General features: G+C 41.8%; 1 protein-coding gene across 7 annotated transcripts in view; it reads right to left on the reverse strand.

The window, feature by feature from the left end:
• PIKFYVE (phosphoinositide kinase, FYVE-type zinc finger containing) overlaps positions 1-19,115 on the reverse strand; it is a 326,446-nt gene that overhangs the window by 131,458 nt on the left and 175,873 nt on the right. For 6 of the 7 annotated variants that reach the window (XM_040441689.1, XM_040441688.1, XM_040441692.1 and 3 more), the window contains one exon: positions 10,922-11,093. In XM_040441689.1, coding sequence (XP_040297623.1) covers positions 10,922-11,093 — 172 coding nt within the window. Of the gene's footprint in view, positions 1-10,117; positions 10,266-10,921; positions 11,094-19,115 lie in introns of those variants that run through there. The other variant, XM_040441693.1, reaches the window with a different exon arrangement.

Raw genomic sequence — 19,115 nt, forward strand, 5'->3', positions numbered from 1 at the left:
TCCCTTGACAGTAAACAAATCCTTGCTGGGACCCCCTGTGATCAGCTATAATCTGTGGGGAATGCTGGCAGCAAGTGTTCAGCTTTTTCTGTAACATCATAACAGGTTATCATTCAAATCAATGTGTGTGTAATGCAGGAGAGGAGAGATCCTGAGATACGGGGCCACATTTACTAATATCAGCACTCCTAGATGTTGGCATCTGGCACATCTAAGTTTAGAGAAAGTTTCTGCTCCTACTCCAAAAGGGGCATGGCTTAACAGAAATGCCCAAAGATGTGCCATTGTGCACCATAAGTCTGGTGTAAAATTCTGTCTGTAACTAAGCGAACCCATAATTGGTATAGAGTCCGTGCCTAGATATGCACCACATTTATCATCCAGCATGAGCCTCTGGTGCTAGACTATTGACGCCATCTATAGGATTAGTAAATCCGACCCACTGTTTGTTTGTTTTTTTAATCAGATAATTTTTTATTAACAATTTTACAAAATATAAACAGGAACAGAAAATAAATAAAAGAAAGGGATATCCATATACAGACAAATCTGATGTTCAGACAATAAGCACTGCTTTAACCACAATTGACTGCCATGTTACAATAGTGGATACTTTAAGAAGCAAAAATATACCCTTTCAGATGTATCTCAACATATATTAAACCACCCCCCTACCCCGTTCCCCCCAACCCAGTGATGAAACGGGCACCGCACATCTAACATAAATGTCCCGTGTTAGAGCGCAAAAGAACTAGAACCTACACCCTAGATATCACCCTATCCCCTGCATTTCCCGCAATCCATTTGTCACACGACTCCTCCATCCCAGGTCACCCCATCAGAACTGACACTCCCCATCCCAGTCACTTGTACATGTGACCTCAGAAACCACGCTTATCTTCAAAATGATTCCTCCCAACACCTCCAGGGCAGTCATATGCCAACTATGCCTCATTATTCCTATACGATACCCATTTATCCCAGATCTTATTGAACCTAGCCAGGCATTGCCTTTGTATAAACGCCTTTTTCCAGTCGAAGGATCTCGTCTATTCTGTTCAAGAATTCCACCTTAGAAATTGGTTGTGGTCTAAGCCAGTATTTAGTAATTAATTTCCTGGCCTGGTAGAGCGGGCGCTGTACCCCAGGCGAAAATTCTTGTTTGTAATGTCCCATATTCCCAACACACACGTACTTGGACAAGGCGGAACCATAATATGATAAGCGTCTTTAATACAAGTTAGCACGTCTGTCCAAAAATTACAAAGCTCAGAATATTCCCAGAACATGTGTATCAGGGATGCCGGACTCTCCCCACATCTAGGGCAGAAAGCGTCATTCCTAACCCCGATCCTGAACAGAAAGGATGGGGTCCGGTATACACGGTGAACAAGAAGTAGTTGGGACATACTTTGGCCTTCACATACAGATAGCTGTGGCGTTAATGCCAGAACGGCTTTCCATGTATCGTCTGATATATTCCCAACCTCTTCCTCCCATTTTTGTTTGACCACCAAGGAATCATATTTCACGGATTTTGCGAATAGATTCCTGTATATGGACAATATCAGTCGACTTGAGGAACCACATGTGATAATCTGTTGCAGCAATGGGACTGACGTACACTTAAGCGACATAGACGGCCCACTGTTTTTAGCCATTCTCCATTTTGGCCAAGATATGAGAATCCTGAACACAGAGCCCCTTTATATTAATTGAGAATTCCCTAATAGGGTATATGAAAATGGCTTTTCTAAACTGGATATTTTTCTTTTTGTGTGATATATTCCCATGGTTTTGCTGGATTCTGGATTAGCCCTTTCACAGATGTGCATCTTAAAGATAAGGCTACTTTCTCGCGTTTGGTGCGGATCCGTCATGATCTGCACAGACGGATCCGTTCAGATAATATAAAACGTCTGCATCCGTTCAGAATGGATCCGTTTGTATTATCTGTAACATTGCCAAGACGGATCAGTCTTGAACACCATTGAAAGTCAATGGGGGACGGATCAGTTTTCTATTGTGCTAGATTGTGTTAAGAGAAAACGGATCCGTCCCAGTTGACTTACATTGTGTGCCAGGACAGATCCATTTGGCTCAGTTTCATCAGATGGTCACCAAAACGCTGCAAGAAGACAAAACGGAGGCAAACTGATGCATTCTGAGCGGATCCTTATCCATTCAGAATGCATTAGGGCAAAACTGATCCGTTTTGGACCACTTTTGAGAGCCCTGAACGGATCTCACAAACGGAAAGCCAAAACACCAGTGTGATAGTAGCCTAAAGGGGAAGGGGCTTCTATCTGGGACATGACTATGAGAGAAGAGAAAAGTCGCTGAGTCTGGATGACGATTTCACCGTTGTGTACCCTATAGACGGCCCCTAATAAATGATATGGATGTAATGACACCAAGACACAGAGCTGCTAAGTATTAATATGTCCCAACCCATCTACATATTATATGGCCGCCATGTAACACTTTCCCTGCGGCAGAAGCTACAGAAGTCGGACGTGCTGCAATGAGAAGACCTCTGTCAAGGGAACCTGTCATGTTGTACCCGCAGTCCAACCTGCTGTCAGTAGGTTATCCAGCAGAAGGAACTGAGCAAATTCATATATAGAGGATATATAGTTTTGCAGAAAAATATTCACTATAACTTGACATTCATTCACTCAAAATGTCCTTCTCGCGGATTGACAGTCTTTGCTGCATAACTGGGCATACTGGGATAGCGGTCAGTCACTAAGGTGGACTGCCCACTGGACTCCTAGGCACTGAATGAGCAGGGATTTATGCATCATGTTCAATGCGATGGGGTCCCTTTAAAGAACAATCTTGAATGCCTCTAGATTTCTCTGCCATTTTATACTGTCTACAGGAAGTTCAAAAACACTATACAGGTACTTAGGACATCTGTCAGCAGATTTGTACCTATGACACTGGCTGACCTGTTACATGTGCGCTTGGCAGCTGAAGGCATCTGTGTTGGTCCCATGTTCATATGCGCCTGCATTACTGAGAATAATGAAGTTTTAGTATATGAAAATGAGCCGCTAGGAAGCGCTCATTAGTATTCGCCCCATAAGACGCACTGACATTCACCCCCATTTTAGAAGGGAAAAAAGTGCATCTTATAGGGCAAAAAATACGGTATACAACAAATCTTATCTTTAAAAGGGTTTTCATACTGATGATCTATACTCCGTGTCCTAAATAAATAAAATAACATTTACAAAAGGATGCCAACATAATGTAGACATATGGGGAATGCCAAGCAATAACTATTTTATCAGTTATCAATATCTGTTTTTAAAGCAGAGAAATTAACATTTAGAAAATTGCTAATTATTGGTAAATTTTGGATTAATTAAAGGAGAAAGTAAAGGAGAAATATATAGATTCAAAATTACCACTGTCATGAAGTACAATGTGTCCCGAGAAAACAGTCTCAGAATGGCTTGGATAAGTAAAAGTGATCCAAAGTTATTACCACATAAATTGACACGTCAGATTGGCAAAAAATGGCCTGGGCAGGATGATGAAGACTGGCCCGGGGTAAAAGGGGTTAGGCTAGGTCTACGCAACACATAGGGCACAACTACACTGCAACAATTTTCGCGCAACATTTTGTCGCACCAATGTCTCGCGACAATTTTTATAATGATAGTCTATGGTGTCGCACTGCGACAGTCGCAAAAAATCGATGGATCATGTGACGGACCATGTGATGAGCGTAGTGACGTCAAAGGTCCTATTCCTCACAGATGAAGACAGAAGAGATGCAGGCTGTGCGAACAAGTGGATTAAGGTGAGATAAATTATTATCATTTTTTTTTTAACCACTCCAGCCCTATTGTACTATGCATTCTGTATTCAGAATGCTATTATTTTCCCTTATAACCATGTTATAAGGGAAAATAATACAATCTACACAACCTTGAACCCAAACCTGTACTTCTGTGAAGAAGTTCGGGTCTGGGTACCACATTCAGTTTTTTATCACGCGCGTGCAAAACGCATTGCTCCCGCACGATAAAAACTGAACAACGGAACGCAATCGCAGTCAAAACTGACTGCAATTGGGTACCTACTCGCGCAGGTTTGCCACAACGCATCCAGACACGCTCGTGTGAAAGAGGCCTTAAAAGTTTAGAAGCAATTCTTAAAATTTTTAAGAAAATTGCCAAAACCCACTTTTTAAGGACCAGTTCGGGTCTGGAGTCACTTTGTGGGGCCTACATAGTGGATACCCCCATAAATGACCCCATTGTAGAAACTACACCCCTTAAGTTACTTAAAACCGATTTTACAAACTTTGTTAACCCTTTAGGCTTTCCACAAGAATTAAAGGAAAATGGAGAGCAAATTTTAAAATTTCACTTTCTTGGCAATTTTTTCTTTAACACATCGATGGTTAACAGCCAAACAAAACTCAATATTTATTACCCAGATTCTGCGGTTTACAGAAACACCCCACATGTGGTCATATACTGCTGTATGGGCACACGGCAGGGCGTAGAAGAAAAGGAGGGCCACATGGTTTTTAGATGCCATGTCCCATTTGAAGCCCCCCTGATGCACCCTTACAGTAGAAACTAGTGACCCCTTTTTGGAAACTAGGGGATAAGGTGCCAGTTTTTCTTGGTACATATGATTTTTTGATCATTCATTATAACACTTTATGGGGCAAGGTGACCAAAAATTATTATTATTTTTTTTTTTTTACAGCGTTCACCTGAGGGGTTCGGTCAAGTGACATTTTTATAGAGCAGATCGTTACGGACGTGGCGATACCTAATAGGTATACTTTTTCTTATTTAAGTTTTACACAATAATAGCATTTTTTAAACAAAAAAATTATGTTTTAATGTGTCCATGTTCTAGAGCTATATTTTATTTATTTTTTTGAGCGATTTTCTTATGTATGGGCTAATTTTTTGCGGGATGAGGTGACAGCTTTATTGGTACCATTTTGTGGGACATATGCTTTTTGATCACTTGGTGTTGCACTTTTTGTGATGTAAGGTGACAAAAATGCCTTTTTTTTTTTTTTTACGGTGTTCATCCGAGGGGCTAGGTCATGTGATATTTTTATAGAGCTGGTTATTACGGACGCGGTGATACCTAAAATGTATACTTTTAAAAAGAAAATTCACTTTAACCCAATAATAGCATTTTTGAAACCAAATAAATTATGTTTTAGTGTCTCCATGTTCTGAGAGCTACAGTTTTTATTTTTTAAACGATTTTCTTATGTAGGGGCTCATTTTTTGCGGGATGAGGCGACGGTTTTATTGGTACCATTTTGTGGGACATACGCCTTTTTGATCACTTGGTGTTGCACTTTTTGTGATGTAAGGTGATAAAAATGGCTTTTTTTGACACATTTATATATTTTTTTTATGGTGTGACTTGGTCGATCATGTGATATATTTATAGAGCCGACCGTCACGGACGTGGCAATACTAAATATGTCTATTTTATTTTATTTTTTCAATTTTTTATTCCTTACATGGGGAATTATTTTTTACTGTTGATATCTCGTGTAACTGGGGCTAACGTAGTAGCCCCAGTTACAGAAGAAATGCACCCCCCAGAGAGGCTGTACAGCGCAATACAGCGCTGTACAGCCTCAGTGCAGGGCTGATCGAGGTCTCTGAAAGACCTCACACAGCTCCTGCACTCACCGGTCCCGGCGATCACATGACCGCTGGACCAGGAAGCGCATAGCGCTGTGTATACAGAGAGCTAGAAGGCAGGGACACCTGGGCACTGTCCCTGCCTTTTCTAAGGGTTGCCCTGCTGTCTCTGACAGCGGGCAACCCGATCAGCAGCTGCACGATTAGCGTGCAGCTGCGATCTCTGAAAGGATGTTTTAAAACGTCCATTAGGAGATAGACAACCACCTCCCGGACGTTTATATTCAATGAGCGGACGGGAGGTGGTTAAACATATAATCCAAAACACTTCTCTAATAAATGTCTTTTTATTGTAATCACCTCCTCTGATAGCTTTATAGACCTTCTCTATACCACAAAAATTAGAAACATTTCAAAGAACTGTCATGCGTCATACTTGAAATGTCGTGCTGCCCCTGAAGCCCCAGTGCATTTTTTATTTATGTCACTTTTCTTGTAGTACATCTTATATATAATTTTGCACATAACAAAATCGATTTTGTATACTATATGATCTGAAATGCAGGTCATAGAATCTTTGAAATAATATTTTTTATCTTCCTTACCATCAGTTAAACAAAACTAAAACTGGTTTTATTGACATATATACACACTGTGCATTTGGGGTTGCTGCATTTGAAGAAGCCTTTCTGGCTGAACCACACCCAACCTGCACCTGTACACACTTGGAGAAAGTATGCTGCGCAGAATCCTCCGTCTGCTTCATCCTGATAAAGGATCGGTAGATATTTGTAAAATAATGTGTGTTCTTTCTTTGTAATTCCTATTGTATGGTGTAGAAAACACCAAACCCACATTATTACTCTGTTTTTGTATTTCTTTCCTTTTCTCTGCTAGAGGTGTCATGCAGTAACGCATGGTGTGACCTTTTTTGTTGGCCGCTTCCACCATCACTCTTTAGAGCCTCTCTCAACCTTTTATCAAAAAAATGCTTACCCGTGATAGATTTTCCTTTTTCCGCTAGAGCAGGGCTGGCCAACCTGCGGCCCTGCAGCTGTTGCAAAACTACAACTCCCAGCATGCCCAGACAGCCTACAGCTATCAGCCTACAGCAGGGCATGGTGGGAATTGTAGTTTTACAACAGCTGGAGAGCCGCAGGTTGGCCAGCCCTGCACTAGAGGGATAGATTTGATAGTATAGGATGGCAACATGTGGCATTTCAAATTGTATTGCCAGATAAAGGTTTTCGACAGTTTTTGTTTTAAGCATTATTTGCAGTTTACAGGAGCCCTGATGGGGTCGAAATTCTCCCCGACCCTAGCTAACTTATACAGTCAGGTCCATAAATATTAGGACATCGACACAATTATAACATTTTTGGCTCTATACACCACCACAATGGATTTGAAATGAAACAAACAGCTTTAATGTGAGGGTATTTACATCCAAATCAGGTGAACGGTGTAGGAATTACAACAGTTTGCATATGTGCCTCCCACTTGTTAAGGGACCAAAAGTAATGGGGCCTGCGCTGCGTGAAAAATGCAGAATATATAACATGCTGCAATTTTCACGCAATGCACAAGTGATGCGTGAAAAACATTGCTCATGTACACAGCCCCATTGAAATGAATGGGTCAGGATTCAGTGCAGATGCAATGCGTTCACATCACGCATTGCACCTGTGCGGAAAAGTCGCCCGTGTGAAAGGGGCCTAAGGGTTACATAGCATCATAAATAAATATAATGCTATGCGACCCAGTCAGTGCTGGGAGGTCAGGACGGGTGCTGCTGCACATTCACGCTGCAAGTCCAATGCGTGGAACTCGCTTGTCTAAAAAGGGCCTCTCTGTATATTTTAACATGATGAATCAATAAAGACTTAAGGATTTTTAAAGGTCCAATTTTTGGGATGTTTCTAGCAGCTCAGCTTCCATTTAAGTGATATACGTAGGTCCACAGGGCATAGAAAAACAAACCTGACCACGAGCCCAGATAGAGAATTATCTTTTCTGTGACTAATGTGTTTAAACGCTTTTGGTTTCAGGATGCCTTGTTGTGTTTTGTAGTTAAAGAGGACCTTTCACTAGTTTAAAAACTAAAAACTAACTACAGTGGGATGCAAAAGTTTGGGCAACCTTGTTAATCGTCATGATTTTCCTGTATAAATCGTTGGTTGTTAAGATAAAAAATGTCAGTTAAATATATCATATAGGAGACACACACAGTGATATTTGAGAAGTGAAATGAAGTTTATTGGATTTACAGAAAGTGTGCTATAATTGTTTAAACAAAATTAGGCAGGTGCATAAATTTGGGCACCACAAAAAAGAAATGAAATCAATATTTAGTAGATCCTCCTTTTGCAGAAATTACAGCCTCTAAACGCTTCCTGTAGGTTCCAATGAGAGTCTGGATTCTGGTTGAAGGTATTTTGGACCATTCCTCTTTACAAAACATCTTTAGTTCATTCAGGTTTGATGGCTTCCGAGCATGGACAGCTCTCTTTAAGTCACACCACAGATTTTCAATTATATTCAGGTCTGGGGACTGAGATGGCCATTCCAGAACGTAGTACTTGTTCCTCTGCATAAATTCCTTAGTGGATTTTGAGCAGTGTTTAGGGTCGTTGTCTTGTTGAAAGATCCAGCCCCGGCGCAGCTTCAGCTTTATCACTGATTCCTGGACATTGGTCTCCAGAATCTGCTGATACTGAGTGGAATCCATGCGTCCCTCAACTTTGACAAGATTCCCAGTCCCTGCACTGGCCACACAGCCCCACAGCATGATGGAACCACCACCATATTTTACTGTAGGTAGCAGGTGTTTTTCTTGGAATGCGGTGTTCTTTTTCCTCCAAGCATAACGCCCCTTGTTATGGCCAAGTAACTAAATTTTAGTTTCATCAGTCCACAGCACCTTATTCCAAAATGAAGCTGGCTTGCCCAAATGTGCTTTAGCCCACCTCAAGCGGCACTTTTTGTGCTGTGGGTGGAGAAAAGGCTTCCTCTGCATCACTCTCGCATACAGCATCTCCTTGGGTAAAGTGCGCCGAATGGTTGAACGATGCACAGTGACTCCATCTGCAGCAAGATGATGTTGTAGGTCTTTAGTGCTGGTCTGTGGGTTGACTCTGACTGTTCTCACCATTCGTCGCTTCTGTCTATCCGAGATTTTTCTTGGTCTGCCACTTCGAGCCTTAACTTGAACTGAGCCTGTGGTCTTCCATTTCCTCAATATGTTCCGGACTGTGGAAACAGACAGCTGAAATCTCTGAGACAGCTTTCTGTATCCTTCCCCTAAACCATGATGGTGAACAATCTTTGTCTTCAGGTCATTTGAGAGTTGTTTTGAGACCCCCATGTTGCTACTCTTCAGAGAAAATTAAAAGAGGAGGGAAACTTACAATTGACCCCCTTAAATACTCTTTCTCATAATTGGATTCACCTGTGTATGTAGGTCAGAGGTCACTGAGCTTACCAAGACAATTTGAGTTCCAATAATTAGTTCTAAAGGTTTTGGAATCAATAAAATGACAACAGTGCCGAAATTTATGCACCTGCCTAATTTTGTTTAAACAATTATAGCACACTTTCTGAAAATCCAATAAACTTCATTTCACTTCTCAAATATCACTGTGTGTGTCTCCTATATGATATATTTACCTGACATTTTTTTATCGTAACAACCAACGATTTATACAGGAAAATCATGACGATTAACAAGGTTGCCCAAACTTTCGCATCCCACTGTATATCAGTGGGCAAAGCGGCGCCCAGGGGTCCCCCTGCGCCCAGGGAGTCCCAGGCTATGAGCTGTGCGCTACGATTGGCCAGCGCTGCAGCAAGTGACAACCCTAATACAAAAACTCCGCCCAGTACAACAGAGGGAGCTGAAGACACTGGAGCCTAGACCGGGCGAACGGAGCGGCGCCCAGACATACTAGTAAGTGTAGGGGGACCCCTGGGCGCCGCTCTGCCCACTGATATAGTTCGTTTTTAGTTTTTAAACTAGTGAAAGGTCCTCTTTAAAGGCCAATGTCTATATGTAAATATAAAGTTCTAAATGCACTACCGACATCACTCTACCATCTGTTGTGTGCCTAAGAGATCTGCCGTGTAGCATTCAAATAGAAGCCCACATAATACTACCATAGAGATTAAAAGTACAGACGGTACACCTCTGTAAGGGTAGGTTCATGTGTAGCGGATACACTGCCAGATTTTGGGTCATGGAATTGTGAGTGAAACATTTGAAGCATATTGCAGTACCAGCAAAGTAATACAAAGTTTAAAAAATATTTAAAGGAAAGAAAAATGTCAGTGGGAATTGACCTGAAGCACAGATTTCAGAGACCCCACTAGAAAGTTTCTTAACTAAGTTGATGTATTTCTTCATAGTGCTATTGGGATTTTATAAAACTGATTAAAATGCACTGGTAATGACTTACACTGTAGTAAGACATTTTAGGAGAGCTTTCTTAATTTGTAATCAAGCTTTACCGAGGATCAGTTGTGTGTAGTTTTATCCCCTTCCAACACCACACATTTATTATGCAGGCAGATTGCACTTTCTGCAAATTGCCACAAACGGGCCAGGAGAACCCCTTTAAGTGCAGCCTAGTGAAACAGACATTTTAAATTATCACCAACCTTTCACAAAACTTTGCATAAATCATTAGTACAAATGACCATATGACTCTTTGTAATATATGTCTCATCACTGAGAAATGTCTAGTTCTATCAGCAGTTGTTATTAGCTGTATACCTCCCCTCCTTGCTAAATGCTTTTTTCTTTGAAAAATGTTTAAACCCATCCAGGACAGATCAGCTTCACAGAAGGGCCATATTACACATCAATACAGGTCTATGGAGAGGGGAGGGAGTAGCAGTGGTCAGGAGCTGAGTGAGTCACACACAGACAAAAAAAACTGCCTAGCTAAATAGGAAGTTTATATCTCAGCCCAAGTGCTTTATTTACAACCGTGCAGGTCAACACTTTTCTGTAATGTCCTCTACGAACCTTAGACTGCTTCTGAGTGAGTAAGAGAAGGTTATGAAGCAGATTCTCCTCTACTTTCTGTCTGCAGTGGATGGCAGCAAGTCTCCATCCACCAGCTGTACTAGAACTGCAAACTAGACATTCATCATGCAAAGAAGAAAACTCCTAAAAAATGGCAGATACAAGTCAAAAAATGGCCAGAAATAGTGTTATTCATGATTAATGCAAGGCTTGTTCGAAGGTTACATATGCTTTAAGATCAGGTTATCCATACCTGCTGGCAGATCCTACACCAGGAATATGTGAGGATAGTGTGCTGGTAACCAGGAACAGGAGAGTCCAACTCTTTCAGAATAATCTGAACACAGCCATTTCCATGAACAAAACGTCTTATGTGGTGCACCATTGGTGTGTCACAGAATACACTGGGGCACTGATATGACGGTCTGTGGAGGAGCACAAACTCAGTGATTATCAATGAAAATATACACAAAAATCAACCCGATGCAAATTCATTAAAGGGAACCTGTCATGTGGATATTTGATTATAATCTAACTAATTATATACAATCATTAACTACTAAAAAGTACCTTAGATGTTTTCACTTACTGGTTTATCTCATAATATACACACAAACATGCCACATGCCGCATGCTAATGAGCTGATTTGAGTCCAGCGTATTTTTAATTCAGAGCTATAGCCACTCCCCTGCCCACCTGCTGCTGATTCATATGGAAAATAACTGTCAATCAGCAGCAGGTAGGCGGGAAGAGTCAGGAGCTCATAAATATTCATGACTCATCATTATCAGCTGGAGCTTTTCAATACAAGATGTTGGCAAATTGACTGGGTCAATTAAAGAAAGTGACCCAGCATTTTGCTAAGAGAATCAGTCACTTATTTATGTTGCCCCTAGTTAGGACACCATAAAACTGGTGACAGGTTCCCTTTAATACAAATATTCCAAATGTTTTTTAATAACGGTATACATTGTATACAACAAGAAATCCATAACACTATAGCATTTACAACTATTATTGTAAATAAAGAAGATAGGTTGATCTGTCAGGTGATGTATCTATTGTAATACTGCATGTACATGCAGAGCTCAAGCACACAATTGTTGGGAAGGAAGCATTCCAGCCCGATAATTGCCTGGTCATCAGTGGAGGTGAAGCACTGCATTCACATGCAGCTATCGCCTCCATGTTATGAGGACAGGCTATGACTACTACTACTATCGCTTGTCTTCATACAGCTGCATTGTTTCACGGCAGAAGAGTGCTGTTTAGACAGCATGATCTGCTGGCCAGAAACAAAAATTTAGGCGTTCGCATGAACGACTGTTTCAACCAATGAACAAGCATTTCGTTAATTCATCGGGAGGTGTGCGGCACATTTAGATGGACACATTATCGAGAATGAGCATTTCAAGAAAAGTTTGTCCTCGATAATCTTCCTGACAATAAGCAGTGTAATCCTGCCCTTACTGAGAATTGATGCATTTACAGAATACAGCAGTCAAAAGACCCTCAAGGGCTGGTTCCATACAGCGGGTCCACAATATACGGGCACCGGCCGTTTGTGCACTGCATCACAAATGCGGACCCACCTGAAAGGGTCCACAATCCGGAAGGAGAGGTGCGGAACAAGAGCACGGAAGCCCATGGAAGTACTACGGAGTGCTTCAGTGGGGTTTCTCTCCGTGCCTCCGCACCACAAACAATAGAACATGTTTAGTTTTTTTTGTGGTGCGAACAGATCATGGACCCATTCAAGTTGAATGGGTCTGCATCCATGTGCGTCAGCCACACGGATAGTGCCCTCTATTTAAAGGGACACTGACAGGGCCAATAAGCATATTGAGGTATATATATGGCAGTACAGGTCTTATAATGGGTATTACAATCATCTAAGTATCCCCCCTGTCCACATTATACATACAGTAAACTTAAGTTTTATAACCTGCTCCAACGGTCTTCAATCTGCCCAAGGGGCGGCGTTTCACCTCTCTTGCGCCCAGCCAGCCTCCCCCAACTGCCGCTTTGAAGCGCCGCCCAGCTCATGAATATTCAGTTTGCTGGGCGGCTTCTGCGGTCCCCGCTCTGAAGCGCTGCGCTTAACAGTGCCCTGCGCATGCGCCGGATCTTGTGAAGTCCGGTACAGTAAGCGCCGCCCAGCTCATCAATATTCACTCCGCTGGGCGGCGCTTACTGTACCGGACTTCACAAGATCCGGCGCATGCGCAGGGCACTGTTAAGCGCAGCGCTTCAGAGCGGGGACCGCAGAAGCCGCCCAGCAAACTGAATATTCATGAGCTGGGCGGCGCTTCAAAGCGGCAGTTGGGGGAGGGTGGCTGGGCGCAAGAGAGGTGAAACGCCGCCCCTTGGGCAGATTGAAGACCGTTGGAGCAGGTTATAAAACTTAAGTTTACTGTATGTATAATGTGGACAGGGGGGATACTTAGATGATTGTAATACCCATTATAAGACCTGTACTGCCATATATATACCTCAATATGCTTATTGGCCCTGTCAGTGTCCCTTTAAGGTCCCCAATACACGGAGCGGCTATAGATTTTATATATATATATATATATATATATATATATATATATATACACACACAGGGAGTGCAGAATTATTAGGCAAGTTGTATTTTTGAGGATTAAATTTTATTATTGAACAACCACCATGTTCTCAATGAACCCAAAAAACTCATTAATATCAAAGCTGAATATTTTTGGAAGTAGTTTTTAGTTTGTTTTTAGTTTTAGCTATTTTAGGGGGATATCTGTGTGTGCAGGTGACTATTACTGTGCATAATTATTAGGCAACTTAACAAAAAACAAATATATACCCATTTCAATTATTTATTTTTACCAGTGAAACCAATATAACATCTCAACATTCACAAATATACATTTCTGACATTCAAAAACAAAACAAAAACAAATCAGTGACCAATATAGCCACCTTTCTTTGCAAGGACACTCAAAAGCCTGCCATCCATGGATTCTGTCAGTGTTTTGATCTGTTCAACATTGCGTGCAGCAGCAACCACAGCCTCCCAGACACTGTTCAGAGAGGTGTACTGTTTTCCCTCCTTGTAAATCTCACATTTGATGATGGACCACAGGTTCTCAATGGGGTTCAGATCAGGTGAGCAAGGAGGCCATGTAATTAGATTTTCTTCTTTTATACCCTTTCTTGCCAGCCACGCTGTGGAGTACTTGGACGCGTGTGGTGGAGCATTGTCCTGCATGAAAATCATGTTTTTCTTGAAGGATGCAGACTTCTTCCTGTACCACTGCTTGAAGAAGGTGTCTTCCAGAAACTGGCAGTAGGACTGGGAATTGAGCTCGACTCCATCCTCAACCCGAAAAGGCCCCACAAGCTCATCTTTGATGATACCAGCCCAAACCAGTACTCCACCTCCACCTTGCTGGCGTCTGAGTGTCGCACTGCGACATGTGACATGCTGTGACTGCGATGCGAGTGCAAGTGTCGTGTAGCAGTCGCAGCATGTCACATGTCGCAGTGCGACACCATAGCCTATCATTCTAAAAATTGTTGAGACAAAATGTAGCACGACACATGTCGTCGTGTAGCCCTAGCATTACAGGGGCAGGGTGCTGTGGAGGTCACTGTTAAAACGGTGGGCACCGTGGAGGTCACTGTTAAAGAGGTGTTCACTGTGGAGGTCACTGTTAAGGGGGCAGGGGCCACCATTAAAGGGGCAACTGCTGTGGAGTTCACTGTTAAAGCAGCAGGGTACTGTGAGGTCACTGTTAACCTCCCTGGTGGTAGGATTACATCAGGAATTTTGTACCAAAAGTGGTACAATTTTTTGCATAAATATTTTATGGGCACAAATGACAGTAAAATGGCAGGCAAGGGGCACTGTACAGTCATCAAATGTCAGATCTGAGGTTATACAGTGTAATCCTCTCAGATTACAACGTATAACCTCTTTTATGTGTGTTTGTCACTTTTTATGTTTATATTTATTTGAATTTCCCGCCCAGTTCCGCTCCCATGCGCAGCTGCTGCTCGCAGGGAACGGAACCAGGAAGTCAAATGCCGGCCGGTGTTCTGCCAGATCTCTATGCCTTGTGAAAAGTCTATACCGGAAGTGACGCGGCCGCACAGGAATCAGCTGGAGGAGGGTGTGCGCGGCGCACTTAGGGGTATAGAGATTTTGCAGTGCAAAATGTTGCATCAGATCTCCCTACCCCTGAGTGCGCACGCGCGCACAAATCATCAGCTCAAATCAGGATGAACTGCAACTGAGGATGTTGCTGACTGATATTCCATATATGGACAGATCCGTACGGATTTTTGTAGCTAGCGGCTCCATAATAAGGGTGAAGGTCAAAGGTGGCAAAAGACAAAGCAGATACCCTCGTTAGACTCAGATATGTGCCCCCTCACATATAGTTATTCTTGGCAGCAGTCCCTTTAACTGCCTGCTGCCAGCCGATGTGCCAGTACAGCACATTACGTCACTCTGTTGATGATGGAGAGATGTTATGTGCAGATAGCCAGACATTGGACGTTAAGGGGGCTGGCCCCTGAGGAGGTCACTGTCAAGGGAGTGGGGTGCTGTGAAACTCATTGTTAAAGGGGCGGACTGCTATGAAGGTCAAAGTTAAGGGGATGGGCTGCTGTGGAGGTCCCATTTTAAAGATTTTAAAGTGGCGGGGCACTGTGGAGTTCACTGTTAAAGGGGCAGGGTGCTGTAGAGGTCACCGTTATGGGGGATACTGTCGATATCTTTTAATGACACACATAAACATTAAATTAAATAGATGAAATATACCCGTGGGTCCTTCTGCTACTCATTAATAATATAGGGGAAAAGACTAAATGCTCTGTAAGATGCACCCTGTACCTTCACTGGCAATGATAGTACAGCAAAATCTACAATCCTACTAGAGAAAAGGAGGTAAATGTTCCACTTCACATAAATACCACTTTGTCCTCCTTCAAGATGTTTTCTCATAAGTATTAACAGCTTTCCTTGCCCCAAACCTACCAAAAACTCAGAGATGTGCATACATCTGTGTGTAACATAGTTAGTTAGTGAGCATATACAGACCCCTATTGGTCTACAGTTATCAAGACTGGTACTAGGCTGCGTTCTTAAGGTCTGAAACAACTGTGCATGCGTACTGCACACTTAAGACATTTAGGAGGGGCCAAGATGCTAGAAAACATCTAGGTATTTAACAAAGAAGTTATCTCCATTGAGGACATCACCATGGTAAGATGCGTCTTTCCACTACTCTCTTTGTATCATACGAGCATTGGCCGGGTGCCATGTTGGAAACTGGTTCATGGGGAGCTCGCTCATTTGTCTACAGCTCTGGTGACTGTTATTTACTTTACTCTGTATGTTATCTTTTGTATACATCTTTAATCACAGTTTAGTAAATGTTTTATGCGCCTAAGCGGTGTGAAACCTATTTATTCCTGGATTTCAGAATTCACGGTAATACAATCTGTATAATATTTTAGAAAGGTAAAGTTTTCATTACACACAACACCAGCCAAATCAGCAATAACTAAAAATGTACTCCCAAAACGCTCATGATATTTGAATGAATAGGGAAAAAGAACAGCAGCTACCAGATACATCTGGCACTCCTCATCTCCCAGGGAAGAAGAATCAGATAAAAATCCAGGCCTGTCCCTCAATAGGAGATTGGTGTCCAATAGACTGTCAGTGGATCCACACAAATGCCTATTGTGTATTGCTAACTTAAAACAGAATTATACCTAAATCAAAAGCATATGGGGCTATCCCAACATGAAATAATATAGCTCAAAGGAATTCTGTCGTTACTTATTAATTGCAGGTCTTACCTATATGAAAACTGTAAAGTTATGTTCTTAAAGAGAATGCACTACCTATATATATTTTATACTAAGTCAGACGCTGATATAAATTATTTGTATCTAATCTGTTGTTCAGATTGTAGATTTAAAGGGGTTCACTGAGAATTAAGATAAAGAAAATACTTTAATATTACCAGTACTTTATTATAAATATATTCCAAAATACCTTTCATTAGTTATAATGGCTCGTTTTCTCTAGGGAGCAATCATTAGGAGAAATAAAATGGCCGAAGAAAGACAAGTTACTTCAGAACACTGAGGTAACAAGCTTCCTCATCCTCCTTTCTGCTCTACTAGTCAGGGATTATGATCCTAAATACAGCTGGTAAACTCTTCAGCTGAATCTCTGTGGGAATGGAGTTCATGAGGAGACATGAAGTACAGAGAGGATGGACAGGACAGGCTGTGGTGATGGAGACAGCATACAAGTGCTGCTGCTCCTTAGCCACATCCCTGCCTCCTCTCTGTACTTCACGTCTCCTCATGAACTCCATTCCTACAGAGAATCATCTGAAGATCTTATCTGTATTCAGGATAATAATCCCTGACAAGAAGGGCAGAGAGGAGGATGAGGCAGCTCTTTACCTCAATGTTCTGAAGTAACTTGTCCTCCTGTGTGATCAGGACAGGTTTTGTGTGTGCTAATAGGACGGCTGCCATTTTATTTCCCGTAATGAATGCTCCCTAGACAAAAAGCCATGATAACTCAAGAAAAGTATTTGGGAATATATTTATAATAAAGTAATATTTAAGTATTTCATTTTCTGAATTCCCAGAGAACCCCTTTAATTCTGTTTCTTGTACATGATTATGGGGATGGCCATTTTGCACAAGCTGCTGTTGACAACATACAGTGATATGATTTACAGCAGCTACATGGACCATAGGAGCCAACTGACTTCAATGGATGAGTGTTATGGGCATGCTCTGTGACATATGCAGAGGATACTGTGTGGAGAGAGGGAGCAGATAAGATGTGATGGATCTATCGTGAATTCTGTTTTTTTAACATACCGATGATAACTTTCATTGCAATCCTGTCTGTGATGATAATGAAATGCGTGTTGAAAAATGATCTCAGCAGTACAGGAAATATCATCTTAGTGGCTAGTGTGAAAATTGCTTTTTTTTTTTTTTATTATTTTTAAAAGGAACCTATCAGCAGGATAATGGCCTTCAACAACCTTATTAATTCAATTATGTTGCTCCCAGTGGTGTTCTCCCTTTATCGTTCTGACTGCTGAATGCAAAGAAAAGCTTCTTTATTTTCTGCTGCTGTCATATAACTGTTAGAGCTTTCAAGTCAAGGAGGCTGGCCTTTTCTTAAAGGGGTTGTCTCATCATGGACAATGGGGGCATATCGCTAGGTTGTTTCCGCTATTTTCGCCAGCCCCATAGAAAATTTATGGAAGGCGGCAGCGCATGCGCAGTGCACCCTCCTGCACTTGCGAGACTCCGTTCTCGATATAGGTGCGGGTCCCAGACAGGATTTAGGCATGGCTGATATGACTTGGTGGAAGAAAAGGCTAGCCTCCTTGACTTGAAAGCTCTAATTAGCATATGACAGGAGTCATCACTGGAAACAATATGAAGGGAATGCTACAGTAATGCAGGCAAAACATCACCAAAATCTGTTATAAATGAGAATCTACACATGAAGGGGAATGTGCTATCAGAAAATGAACTACTTTGTAAACCATATTTTCATGTTAAAAGAAAATTTTAAGATGTTTTAAATTTTTTCAGATCATTATCTATATTTAAAAACAAATATTGAACAAATTGCAGTTACCACATTGGCAACTGAGCCTCACAACAGGCTGCCACTTCCTGTTCTGTTGATGCCTATTTTCAGCAGTCATCTCATTAAAATCAAAGGAAAGATTACAGTGACACCTAACAGCTACTGTGTATATATAGATAACACAGGATCCACCCTGCCCCTCCCTCCACAGTGACCTCTGGACAGGTCACAAAGCATGCACAGAGTACACTACCATACAAGTCAATGAACATCTTCAGTCTGTTGTGTCTATGATCCATGTGGCTGCTGGAAAACATCTCTCTAAATGCTGTTAACAGCAGCTCAAACAAGATATACGCTCCCATAATCAAATATCCAGCATAAAATAAAAACATCAAAAAATGGACGTGCTTCACATCAGGTGCTAATCAGTAAAAAGACAATCCCCTTTAGGCCACATGCACATGGTGTCTATTACCCACAGATGTTTGTAAGGCCCCTTTCACACGGGCGATAATTCTGTGCGGGTGCAATGCGTGAGGTGAATCCGGACCCAGTCACTTCAATGGGGCTGTTAAGATGAGCGGTGATTTTCACGCATCACTTGTGTGTTTCGTGAAAATCGCAGCATGCTCTATATTCTGTGTTTTTCACGCAACGCAGGCCCCATAGAAATGAATGGGTCTGCGTGAAAATCGCAAGCAAGTTTCAGGTCCTGAAAGAAGAAGAAAGAAGACGATGCCGGTTGCGCGAACAACAGGATGAGGCGAGTTAATTTATTTTTTAACCCCTCAAGCCACATTTTAGTAAGCATTCTGTACT

This window comes from Bufo bufo, chromosome 7 (genome assembly GCF_905171765.1).
Source record: "Bufo bufo chromosome 7, aBufBuf1.1, whole genome shotgun sequence".
Classification (NCBI taxonomy): domain Eukaryota; kingdom Metazoa; phylum Chordata; class Amphibia; order Anura; family Bufonidae; genus Bufo; species Bufo bufo.